Source organism: Sus scrofa, chromosome X (assembly GCF_054392235.1).
Source record: "Sus scrofa isolate SSC_HxYL_T2T_F1_AM1 chromosome X, Sscrofa_HxYL_maternal_Yorkshire_Landrace_v2.0, whole genome shotgun sequence".
Lineage (NCBI taxonomy): Eukaryota > Metazoa > Chordata > Mammalia > Artiodactyla > Suidae > Sus > Sus scrofa.
Window position 1 is genome coordinate 108,637,825 of NC_139401.1, and position 12,972 is coordinate 108,650,796.

The 12,972-nt window shown below is 44.9% G+C and overlaps 1 protein-coding gene across 8 annotated transcripts in view; it reads left to right on the forward strand.

Moving 5' to 3' along the window:
* Positions 1 to 12,972, forward strand: part of LOC146394774 (uncharacterized) — a 28,560-nt gene that overhangs the window by 741 nt on the left and 14,847 nt on the right. For 3 of the 8 annotated variants that reach the window (XR_014835556.1, XR_014835557.1, XM_085008313.1), the window contains 2 exons: positions 12,165 to 12,427; positions 12,505 to 12,591. Coding sequence is in view for 2 of the 8 variants with exons in the window: in XM_085008310.1 (XP_084864436.1) it covers positions 12,389 to 12,431; positions 12,507 to 12,591 (128 nt within the window). In the remaining 6 variants the exon portion in view is untranslated. Of the gene's footprint in view, positions 1 to 12,164; positions 12,592 to 12,972 lie in introns of those variants that run through there. The other 5 variants (XR_014835555.1, XM_021080215.2, XM_085008310.1 and 2 more) reach the window with 3 other exon arrangements.

The following is a 12,972-nucleotide window of genomic DNA, read 5'->3' on the forward strand; positions in this document are numbered from 1 at the left end:
TTGTGTGTGTTTGTTAATGTATAAAAACTGTCTTTCTGGGGAAAAGACTCTTATTTTTCTAGAGTGATCTGACACATTTCTGGTGAAATGCGTTAACATTCCCTTTGCAAAAGATGGGAAGGGAATAATGGGAAGAACTTCTCTTGTGAGGCAAATAAGCTGTGAGGAGACTGTTTATCAACAAATCCCACACACTCTTTTTGCGTTGTTGGTTTTTTTTTTCATAAAGAACTTTGCTAGGAATGAAATTGACTAAGTCAAAGAATGTTAGAGCTGGAAGGAATTTTCTAAATTAAACCACCTTCTCATTATTATGTATGTGCAACAGGTGGTCCCGAGGTCGTGATGTTCAAGTCACGAAGCACCTGAGTGAAGTCAGGGCTGGTTTCCAGTCTGGAGCTCAAGAGGGAAGCAGTATCTCTCAGGGAAAGGGCCGTAGTGATGTTTGAAGATTTTATTTATTTATTTTTAAACCTTTTTGGCTGCTCCGTGGCATATAGAGTTAATGGGCCAAGGATCAGATCCATGTCGACGCCAGACCCTTAACCCACTGTGCCCCACCTGGGATCAAACCTGCATCAGGGTGCTCCAGAGACGCCTCAGATCCCATTGCACCACAGCAGAAACGCCTGTTCTTTATTACATGATTATTGTGGGAAAAGTTGGGAGAAGTTAATATTTTAATTTACCTACAGACCTACCACTTCAAAATGATCATTATTAGTATTTTCACTGTGTAATTATCCAGATTTTTTCATATATATGCATACTGGCAAAGATGCTATCTATATATACGGGGTTTTTTTGGCTACACCCCTGGCATATGAAAGTTCCCAGGCCAGGGATCAAACCCCAGCCACAGCTGAAGCAATGCAGGATCCTTAACTCCCTTTGCCACAGCGGGAACTCCAAACATGCTATATTTACTAAAATTGGATCATAGTATACATACTTCTTTGCAATATAATCTCTAACAGATACGTAACTGTTCTGTTGAATGGAGGTGACTTCATTAATTTAAGCAGTCCCTTATGATAAACGTATAAGCTTTTTCAAATGCTAAACCCTTGTAGAAGATGCACTAAACTTTCCTGTTTATACGTCTTTTGCTGAAGTAATGTCTAAATATGGATCAGTGTAAATATTTGTGGGAATGTAGTGCAGTGGTGTAGGCTGGGTTCAGACTCTGGCTCTGGAACTTACACAAATCACAACCCTTCTAGGCTCCAATTTCCTTATCTTTAAGTGGAAGCAATTATACTACTGATTGCCTAGAGGTACTGGGAGGATAATAAATGGATAATACATGTCAAATAATTGGTTAATGCCTAGCACATAGCGAGTGCTCAATCAATATTAGATATTGTTGGAGTTCCCGTTGTGGCGCAGTGGAAACAAATCCGACTAGGAACCATGAGGTTGAGGGTTCAATCACTGGCCTCACTTAGTGGGTTAAGGATCCGACGTTGCCATGAGCTGTGGTGTAGGTTGCAGACTCGGCTTGGATCCCGCGTTGCTGTGGCTGTGGTGTAGGCCGGCAGCTACAGCTCCGATTCGACCTCTAGCCTGGGAACCTTCATATGCTGCAAGTGCGGCCCTAAAAAACAAAAACCAACAAAAAAATTAGATATTATTATTACCAAACCTATAAAGAAGACTGGTTCTTCAAAATAACTCCCATAATTTCTATTACTTTTAAAAAAATTTTAAACTGAGGTGTAGTTGATTTACAGTGTTGTGTTAGGCTCAGGCGTACAGCAGTGTGACTCAGTTATACATGTATATTCTTTTTGATATTCTTATCCATTGTGTGTTATTACAAGATATTGAAGTATAGTTTCTATTACTTTTTAAAAGAGTAATCAGGAGTTCCTGTCGTGGCTCAGTAGAAACGAACCTGACTAGCATCCGTGAGGACCCGGGTTTGATCCCTAGCCTCACTCATTGCCCTGAGCTGTGGTGTAGGTTGCAGACATGGCTGGGATCCTGAGTTGCTGTGGTATAGGCCAGCAGCTACAGCTCCGATTCGACCCCTAGCCTGGGAACCTCCATATGCATGGTGCGGCCGTAAAATAAAATTAAAAAAAAAAAAAAGACAAGAGAGTAATCAGAGTTTCATGATGACATTTTATAATGTAAAACTTTAGTAGATAAATTAATATTTCTTATTCCTAACTTAAGTTATCCAGAGGATAAGTAATTTAAATGGAGTGTGAGCTGTAGATCTATTTAACATGTTCTGGTTATATAGCTTAATACTATTCAAAACAGAAAAGCATAGTGTTTATTTATTTATTTATTTGTTTAGGCCGTACCCACAGCACGCAGAAGTTCCCGGGCCAGGGATCGAACCTGCGCCACTGCAGTGACAACACTGGATCCTTAACCCACTGAGCCACAGGGGAACTCCCAGAAAGGCATAATGTTTTACTGAATTTTTTTTTTGAAGTACAGTTTGGCTTAAAGTATTGTATTAGTTTTAGGTGTACAGCATAGTCAGTATTTTTGCAGATTGTATTCCATTGTACATTATTATAGTAAAAATCAATTGTCTTGTGATAAATAAAGCCACCTCTGATTCTTTCTCCTTTGGAAAGTGCTCAAAGCACAGCTTTTATCCCATAAAACCACCAAAATATCTGCACTTTCACCTATGCACATCCCAGTGCCTTCAGGCTCTTCTTTGATTTTCTCTTATATTCATGTCCCCCTCACTATTTCTTGTTCCTAATAGGTGTGGGAAAGCACACAGACGCAGATGTTGCCTCTAAAACCTTGCTTTTAATCTGGGAAGATATCCACCAGTCACACTGGGACAGATTTCAGGTTCATATTCCCATCTGAAGCTTTGGAAAGTAATTACTACTCCTACCAAAGCCTGTGCAGTTAATCCAACCTATATGTTACCCCTGTTTCTCCAAGTGTTGTCAAAAAATAAGGAAACACTCGGTTTTATTTATTTATTTTTATATGTTTTTAATTGAAGTATACTTGATGTACAATATTAGATAAGTTTCAGGTGTACAGAATAGTGATTCACAATTTTTAAAGGTTATACTTCATTTATAGTGATTATAAAATATTGGCTATGTTCTCTGTGCTGTATGGTATATCCTTGCAGCTTATTTATTTTATGCATAGTCGTTTGTACCTCTTAATCCCCTATCCCTATCTTGTCCCTCCTCACTTCATCTCCCCACTGTCCTTTATATCTTTTTGTTATATTTACTAGTTTGTTTTATTTTTTATTTTTTTAATTTTATTTTTATTTTTATTTTTTGGTCTTTTTGCTATTTCTTGGGCCGCTCCCACGGCATATGGAGGTTCCCAGGCTAGGGGTCTAATCGGAGCTGTAGCTACTGGCCTACGCCAGAGCCACAGCAACGTGGGATCCGAGCCACGTCTGCAACCTACACCACAGCTCACGGCAACGCCGGATCATTAACCCACTGAGCAAGGGCAGGGACCGAACCCACAACCTCATGGTTCCTAGTCGGATTCGTTAACCACTGCGCCATGACGGGAACTCCTGTTTTATTTTTTAGATTCCACATATAAGGGATATCATACAGTATTTGTCTTTCTCTGATTTAGTTCACTGAGCATAATACCCTCCAAGTCCCTGCGTATTGTTGCTAATGGCGATTTTTCGTTCTTTTTTATGGCTGAGTAGTATTCCACAGTATAGATACACCTCATCTTTTTTATCCATTCATCTGCCCATGGATGTATAGGTTATTTTCATGTCTTGGCTCTTTTGAATAGTGCTGCTATGAACATTGGGGTGCATATATCTTTTCAAATTAGTGTTTTTGTGATTTTTCTGGGTTATACACCCAGGAACACTCACCCTCTTTGAGAAGCGGAGTGGAATGTTAAAGGTTTGATGGCCTATCTCAGAAGTTGGGGGTCAGTTGCCAGAAATCATGGTGACCAGATTTCCAAAAGGCTCCATGTTTACTTACTCTCCCTTCCTCTTCTGTTCCACTGAACTTTGTGGACAGAAACACTCAGCAGGATTGGTGGGGTGAATGTGGTGCTTAAATGAGTCCTTCCTAGACATAGCTTTTGTTAAGCCTGAGCACCAGATGCTGAGAAGTCTTTGTCTGTGACTGTGGCCCAGATGACCTTCAGGTGTCGCTGGCCCTGGTGTGCCATCCTCCTTTCCAGTAGTGACCAGTTACATTCTACTATAATGTCTCATGCTTATTGCAGTGGCCTTGCGAGTTTAGCTAGGCTAGAGCTATGTTTCCTGGGATTGCCTTCCCTGCTATGAGTTAAGATTGGCCAGAAGAAAAATTGGGCAGGATTTGGGAGGTGGAAGTGAAGCAACAGCCGTTAGGTTCTGAAGTTTGGTCTAAAACCAGGTGCTGTTGCCACTGGTGCACGTGGACACTGTCCCTCTGGCACACCTTGTTGGTGTGGGACAGCAGTGGGATGCACAGCAACTCCAACCCATAGGATCTCCCCGTCTAATGGCTCCAGATCTGGGCCGAATGCACATGCAGCTCTGTGACAAAGGACGCCAGTTCCTTCTCTAGATTGGAGACGGTAAGAGGCAGATGTAGGGGGCCACGAGCTTTTGTGTCTTCATTGGTTTTAATTTGTCCTCCTGCATTCAAGGGAATCCTTGCAGATTCCGGTTTGTCCTTGCTCTCCCCCACTTCATATGCACCTGTCTGCCCAGCTGTTGGCCCTGAATATCTGCACCGACATCAGGCTGCCGTCAAATGCAGAGGCAGAAGCCGTTCATAGACATCTTCCTAGGCTTCCACAGCTGCGCAGGTCTAATCCTTATAATAAAGCCCTTACTGCTTCTCACTCTGCTTCTCTGATCAAACCCTGCAACTCTGTTTAGGTGAGTCTTATTTTACATCCAAATTTGAAACCCAGATGCAGGATTACAGATGTGACAAAAGAATTTTTTTAACTCAAGTATTGTCGATTTACAGTATTGCATTAATTTCAAGTGTATAGCATGGTGAATCGGGGCTTTTTTTCTCAGATTATATTCTATTGTAGGTTATTACAAGATATTGGATATAATTTCCTGTGCTATACAGTAAATTCTTGTTGCTCATCTATTTTATATATAGTAGTTTATATCTGTTAATCCCACACTCCTAATTTCTCCCTCTCCCTCTCCCCTTTGGTAACCCTAAATTTTTTTCTATGTCTGTGAAGCTGTTTCTGTTTTGTATGTAGATTCATTTGTATTATTTTTTAGATTCCACATGTAAGTGATATTATACAGTATTTGTCTTTGACTTCACTAAGTGTAATATTCTCTAGGTCCATCCATGTTGCTGCTGCAAATGGCAATGTTTCATTCATTTTTACTGCTGAGTGATATTACGTGTGTGTGTGTGTGTGTGTGTGTGTGTGCGTGTGTGTATAAAACATCTTCTTAAACCAACCATCTGTTAATGGGCTTTTGGATTGTTGCATGTTTTGGCTTTTGAAAATAGTTCTGCTACGAACATTGAAGAGCATGTATCTTTTTTAATTATAGTTTTTATTTTATTTTTCCAGATCCAGAAATGGAATTGCTAGATCATATGGTAGCTCTATTTTTAGGGGATTTTTTGGGTTTTTTTTTTTTTTTTTTTTGGCTTTTCAGGACTGTACTCATGGCATATGGAGGTTCCCAGGCTAGGGGTCCATTTGGAGCCATAGCCACGCCAGATCGGAGCCAAGTCTGTGACCTACACCACAGCTCACGGCAATGCCAGATCCTTAACCCACTGAGCAAGGCCAGGGATCGAACCCACAACCTCATGGTTCCTAGTCGGATTCGTTTCCACTGCAGCACGAGGGGAACTCCTGTTTTTAGTTTTTAAGGGAACCTCCATACTATTTTTCATAGTGGCTCTACCAATTTACATTCCCGCCAAGCATGTAGGAGGGTTCCGTTTTCTTGACACCCTTTCCACATTTATTTGTAGATTTTTTGATGATGGCCATTCTCACCAGTGTGAGGTGTTATCTCATTGTGGTTTTGATATGTATTTCTCTGATGATTAGTGATATTGATCATCTTTTCATGTTCCTATTGGCCAACTGTACATCTTTTTTGTTGTTGTTGTTTTTGTCTTTTTGCCTTTTCTAGGGCCACTCCCGTGGCATATGGAGGTTCCCAGGCTAGGGGTCTAATCCGAGCTGTAGCTGCTGGCCTACACCAGAGCCACAGCAACTTGAGATCCGAGCTGGTCTGCAACCTACACCACAGCTCATGGCAACGCCAGATCCTTAACCCACTGAGCAAGGCCAGGGATTGAACCCGCAACCTCATGGTTCCTAGTCGGATTCGTTAACCACTGTGCCACGACGAGAACTCGTGTACATCTTCTTTAGAGAAGTGTCTACTTAGGTCCTCTGGCCATTTTTTTTTTGATTGGGTTGTTTGTTTTTTCAATATTCAATTGTATGAACTGTGTGTATATTTTGGATATTAACCCCTTGTCAGTCACATCATTTGCAAATATTTTCTCCCATTCTGTAGGTTGTTTTTTTCATTTTGTTGATGGTTTCCTTTGTTGTGCATAAGCTTGTGAGTTTAAGTCACATTTGCTTATTTTTGCTTTTATTAGTTTTGCCTTCGGAGACTGACCTAAGAAAGTTTTACTCGGATTTATGTCAGAGAATGTTTCGCCTGTGTACTCTCCTAGGAGTTTTCTGGTGTCAGGTCTTACATTTAGGTCTTTAATCCATTTTGAGTTTATTTTTGTGTATGGTGTTAGAGAATGTTCTAATTTTGTTCTTTTACATGTATCTGTCCAGTTTTCTCAGCACCATTTATTGAAGATTCTGTCTTTTCTCCATTGTATGTTCTTGCCCCCTTTGTTGTTGTTGACCGTAGGCGCAGGGGTTTATTTCTGGGTGCTCTATTCTGTTCCGTTCCCCTATGTGTCTGTTTTTATGCCATTACCACAGTCTTTTGGTTACTATATCCGACAAAAGAATTTTTGAACTTAAAAAAATATTTGTAGGAGTTCCTGTCATGGCTCAGCGGAAGCGAATCCAACTAGGAACCATGAGGTTGTGGGTTCAATCCCTGGCCTCGCTCAGTGGGTTAAGGATCCGGCGTTGTCGTGAGCTGTGGTGTGGGTCAGAGATGCGGCTGGGATCCCCTGTTGCTGTGGCTGTGGTGTAGGCTGGTGGCTACAGCTCGGATTAGACCCCTAGCCTGGGAACCTCCATATGTCGCGGGTACGGCCCTAAAAAGCAAAAAAAAAAAAAAAAAAAAAAAAAAAAAAAAATTGTACATGACAATTAAATATTACCCTTGTTTTCTTTTTAATGTCAAACTCCTGTAAATTGTACTGTACACTTATTGACAACTTATTTTTCTTCCTCCCATTTTCTCTTCAATCCCATGAATATGACTCCTGTCTTACAGAACACTTTTTTTGGCTGTGCCCGAGGCATATGGAAGTTCCCAGCCTAGGGATTGAATCTGTGCTGCAGCAGCTACCCAAGCCACAGCAGTGACAACACCGGATCCTTAGCCCACTGCACCACAAGGGAACTCCACAAGACACTTTTCAGATTCATTGGGGGCCTTAGCAAACACCACATCCACCTCTCAGACTTCTGTTTCTGTGTTTCTTCATGCTTTTCAGCACAGTTGGCTGCTTTCTGTTTTTCTTTCTTTCTTTCTTTCTTTCTTTTTTTTTTTTTTTTGGTCTTTTTGTGTTTTTAGGGCCACGTCCACGGCATATGGAGGTTCCCAGGCTAGGGGTCGAATCAGAGCTACAGCTGCGGGCCTACACCACAGCCACAGCAACGCGGGATCCGAGCTGCGTCTACAACCTACACCACAGCTCACGGTAATGCCGGATCCTTAACCCACTGAGTGAGGCCAGGGATGAAACCCACAACCTCATGGTTCCTAGTCGGATTCGTTTCCGCTGCGCCATGACGGGAACTCCTTTCTGTTTCTTGAATTTCTCTCCTCTCTTGGTTTCCATGACCTGCACTCTTTGGAATGTTCTCCTATGTCTCCAGCTGCTCCTTTTCTGTCTTGTTTGCTGACTTTTCTGCTACCCACTGCTCAAGGTGTAGGTGTTGCCCAGAGCCCAGTTCTTAGTGCGAAAATGAGTGAATTCTCACTTTGCCCTTTATCTCTTTACACTCTCCTCTGCTCTCATGGATTCAGCCAGCAGGCCTGCACACCCATGATTTACACATCTATGCCTTTATCTCTGCTCTCTCCTGAATGTCAGGATCATGTCTCTAACAGTTCACTGAATCACGCATGAGTCTCAGATGCAACGCATGTACCCCTCACTGTTTGTTTACCACCACAAGTCTGTGTTCCCTAAAGTGGATAATGGCATTCACCTTTCCGTCATCCTGCTCAAAACTTCAGAGCCGTTCAGCACTTCCCTCTGATCACCTCCAAGCCCATGAATTCTCTGATCCCCGCTTTTGTCCATTTCCCACTGCCAGGCCCCCATTTGGACCTACTTTGACAACTTACTATTACAGCAAACTGCTACCTGAGTCCTAACTTTAGCTTCTACCTCTTTCCTTTCCTGCTCCCTGCAGCCTGTGTTACTTTCCCAAAACAGGAATGGGCTTATGTAACTTCTTTGCTTGGAATATCTCCCAGTTCCCTCTTACACATAGAATAAATACCTGCCGGTTTTGCACGGCACGGCTGCATCTTGATTTCTTTCCTTTCAACCTTATGTCCTAGGGTACGCCATTCTTGCACCCAGTGTGCCAGTCTGTGGATCCCTGGACAGTCCTCCGTCTCTTGGACATAGCTGCCTGCCCAACCGAGGGCCTTAATACAGTACAGAGCTCAAGCAGAAAAGACGTGAGCTCTGTACTGTATTAAGTTCCTAATCATCATCTCTATTCAGGCTCAGTTCTCAGTTGTAGCTAGTGACTTGGGTGAGAGTCTGTGAATTCGGGGTAGTTTCCATCAGTAACCCGAAGGTAACAACAAATACAAGCGCAGTAGCTCATGTGGATCAGGTACTTACCTACTGTGCCAGGCACTGTTCTGTGTGTTTTATGTGGATATGTTCTTGCGTGCTTTGCAATAACTCCTCACCTGACATCCTTGATGTTGGTGTGGTCGTGGAGAGACTGGCCATTTTCTTCATCCCTTCATCTCAGCACCAGCTGGTGTTGACTGCGTGATCACCGTGGGCCTTTATTACTTTAACTTCACACCCCTAGGGCAGGTACCACGATGACATCCCTTCTGTAGAGGCAGCAGCTGGGGCACAGAGAGAGGTCAGCCAGCTTGCCCAGGGTCACAGAGTGAGTAAATGGTGGGGCTGTACAATCTGCCTCCATAATTTGTGGCTTCTTTCTCTGGTGTGGGCCAGACTCGAGAGCCCACAGCACAGTGGCCGGGTCAGGCATCGTGACATCCCCGACCCTGCCGGGCGCAGGACCCTGTAGACCAGCAGCCAATAGAGGCCTACTGACCGAAGCTCACAGGTACAGAAAAGTGCAGGAGGGATGTTATTTTCACAAGGAAACATCCTGTCCTCGTTGAGGATAATCCCCTCCCTTCTGACAGACCCTCGAGAATAAATAAATAAAAAGAGAGTGACTGCAGTGGTGAATGTAAAGCAGTTTGGTATGGTCATCTGTAAAGTTTTCTTGGAAATATTCAGTCCCAAAGTATGACTGCCCGTGATGCAAGCAACTGCTACTCCCAAAGACAAGCTTCCTCAAAGCACATTAAGGATGGCATGCACAGATCTCACGCCACCTCCTCTCCTCCACACCTGCGTTAAACTCTCATTAAGAATGAGAAATTTAGTGGTTCTCCTTGTGGCTCAGCGTGTTAAGACTCCGACTATTGGAGTTCCCATTGTGGTGCAGTGGAAATAAATCAGATTAGGAACCATGAGGTTGTAGGTTCAATCCCTGGCCTCGCTCAGTGGGTTAAGGATCCGGCGTTGTCGTGAGCTGTGGTGTAGGTCACAGATGTGGCTTGGATCTGGCATTGCTGTGGTTGTGGCATAGGCCGGAGGCTACAGCTTGGATTTGACCCCTAGTCTAGGAACCTCCATATGCCGCGAGTGCGGCCTTAAAAAGACAGAATGACCAAAAAAAGAATCCGACTATTATCCATGAGGATTTGGGTTTTATCCCTGGCCTTGTTCAGTGGGTTAAGGATCCAGTGTTGCTACAAGGTGCGGCATAGGTCACAGATGGGGCTCGGATCTGGTGTTGCTGTGGCTGTGGTGTAAGCTGGCAGCCACAGGTCCAATTTGACCCCTAGCCTGGGAATTTCCATAAGCTGCAGGTGCAGCCCTAAAAAGAAAAGAAAAAAGAAAAAAAAATAAGGCATTCCTGTCATGGCGTGGCAGAAATGAATCCGACTAGGAACCATGAGGTTTTGGGTTCGATCCCTGGACTCACTCAGTGGGTTAAGGATCTGGTGTTGCTGTGAGCTGTGGTGTAGGTCGCAGATGCAGCTTGAATCCCACGTTGCTATGGCTGTGGTGTGGGCCAGCAGCTGCAGCTTGGATTCAACCCCTAGCCTGGGAACCTCCATATGCTGCACATGTGGCCCTAAAAAAAAAAAAAAAAGAAATTTAAAGGATTTATAAACGGAATTAATTAAGGACAAAGTGATTAATGTCCTTCAGAATAAAGGTATCAAAGAGGCTGTTTAATCAAATCCCATGTCCCCTCAAAGGCACGTTTGCTGGCACATCAGGCTGCACTCTGTCTACCTGTCCCCACTTCTCTATTCCAACTCACTGGTGAAGGAGGGGCCACGTCTATAAGTACCACTTCATCATCAGGGCAGGGTGTGGCGTGTCTATGAGTGAGGCTGAGCCATTCCATCCTGGTTTAATTTCTTTTTAAAAGGGGATGGTGATGATGATGTTTGTGCGGGTAAAAATGGTACATCGGGTACATGATGTACAATGTCAAGCACAGGACCCATGTTTAGAAGCTATTCTGAATATTTAGCATAGTAACACATCCCAGGGCACCTGTAAACACCCCCTAAAAAACCGTAAAACCCTCAATCTGGCCTGGCACTTGTTTGGCACTTCTCAGTGGGGAACCAGAATTCAGGAAGTTAAGAGGGGAGACAGAGGGAGAGGGGGTAGGGTGGGGAGGAGAGGGGAGGGAGATGGGTGTAAGGGAAGAGGGCAGCAGTGGGGAAGATGGAAACTCTCCCTGGTCTACAGCAAGGGCCCAAATAAAGGTAAACAAACACCTCTGTAGGACGCCTGCAGCCAGACGTGCTGCGGGGAGTCAGGCAGACATGTGGACATGCTCCTCAGTTATGTCTAAAGTCGAAGGAAGGGCCCCTTGCACTGTACGCGTTCTTGGGGGCACTTGGCACTGGCAGAGTTGCACACTTGCACTCGGAAGCGGGTTAGTAACAAATCTAGAGTACTTGTTGCATTTGCAAGGGACAGGCTGGGTTTCCTGCAGCGGGCTGAGCACAGTGAGTGCTCTGCAGATACAGCCCTAGCTCCCACTACAGTGAGCCCCAGGGGGCCCAGAGGACTCCGCATGAAAAACCCAGAGCAGGCAGCCCCCTAGCTAATCACTTCGTTTGAATCCCTAGCCCAACTCGAGGACTTTGGGGGCAAATAGAACAGAACCAGAGTCTCAACCATTAGTTACTGATTTTCTGGAGGGGAGAGTCATGCTCAGAGCCCCCACCCCAAGTTGGCACCCCTCTACTTTAGGGCCACAACCTGGCCATGTGCACTGAGCAGGTCTCAACCCCCAAGCCCCCACCCCCACCTGGGGGTGGGGCAGGAATACCAGTAGCGGGCACCTAACCTCAAATGAGTATGCCTTGTACCTGCCACAGACACACTATAACCAGCGCCAGGCTCCTGGAAGGGGACCCGACCTGGCCACTGGCCCCAGCTCTATACCAGACAAGGGCAGCCCCTCTGATCCCAGCGCAGAGTTTGCTTCATCCACAGCGCTCAAGACATAGAGCCTCCCCTGAGGGGCAGGGGCAGCCTCCGTGATACCGGCTGTACTCCCTGGAATGGACGGGGACCGGGAAGAACTGCATGGTCAGTGTCCAGACCAGAACAGGTGCTTTGGCAAAGCCCAGGCACACCCTCGGAGAGGTGAGTGGATGGGACTGCTCACAGTCACGGCCCTTTACCTCCCTATAGCCTCTCTCTCTCTTCCTTTCCCCCTTTTAGATATAAAGCCTCCTGTGATCCTGGTGACAGTAGCGGGAGGAGGAAATAGGGTCCAGACTGGCAGCGGAGGATGAGGAGGCTGCGGCCAGGAGTCCAGGAAGCAGCAGCAACTGGAGCTGAAGGAGGGGCCGAAGCCTGGGGACAGGCAGTGCACCTCTGCCGCATCACATTCACCGCTTTGCGGCTGTGGGTGGAGAGCCTTTTACACTGCACTGGATACTCCCATGTGTTCCCCTGGTACACGGCTTGCCCTATATATATATGTAGGTGCCTAGTTCTCCAGGGGGCTAGCTTGTCTCCGCCTTTGACTCTCTTCTGGAGCCCCTTCTCCCCTTTTCAGAGCCAAAAGCCACCTAGAGGGCCCAAGGCCACCAGGGGCTCCTGCCCCAGGACTCTGGGATGTGGGCACCACCTACTGGGCGTCAAGGTAAATATTTTCATGCGGTATTTAAATGCATCAAGTATGGAAACTCTGACCAGAGACCTGTTTTGTAAATAACGATTTGGGGGGAAATGTGCGTGAGGCATGGTGGAGCAGGTGCAGCGGCAGATTCTACCTGTGTTTAAATTTTGGTAATATTTTCATCATGGGTTATTTTTGCACTAATTTTGATATTTGTTAAATACTGCATTGACATTATTTAATCAGAGTTCCCTGGTGGAGCATTGGGTTGGGGATCTGGTGTTGTCACTGCTGTAGCTTAGGTTACTGTTGTGGCATGGATTCAAAGGTCCCTGGACTGGGAACTTGTGCATGCCAAGGGTGCAGCCAAAAAAAGAAGAAAAAAAAAAAACCCAAAACTTTATC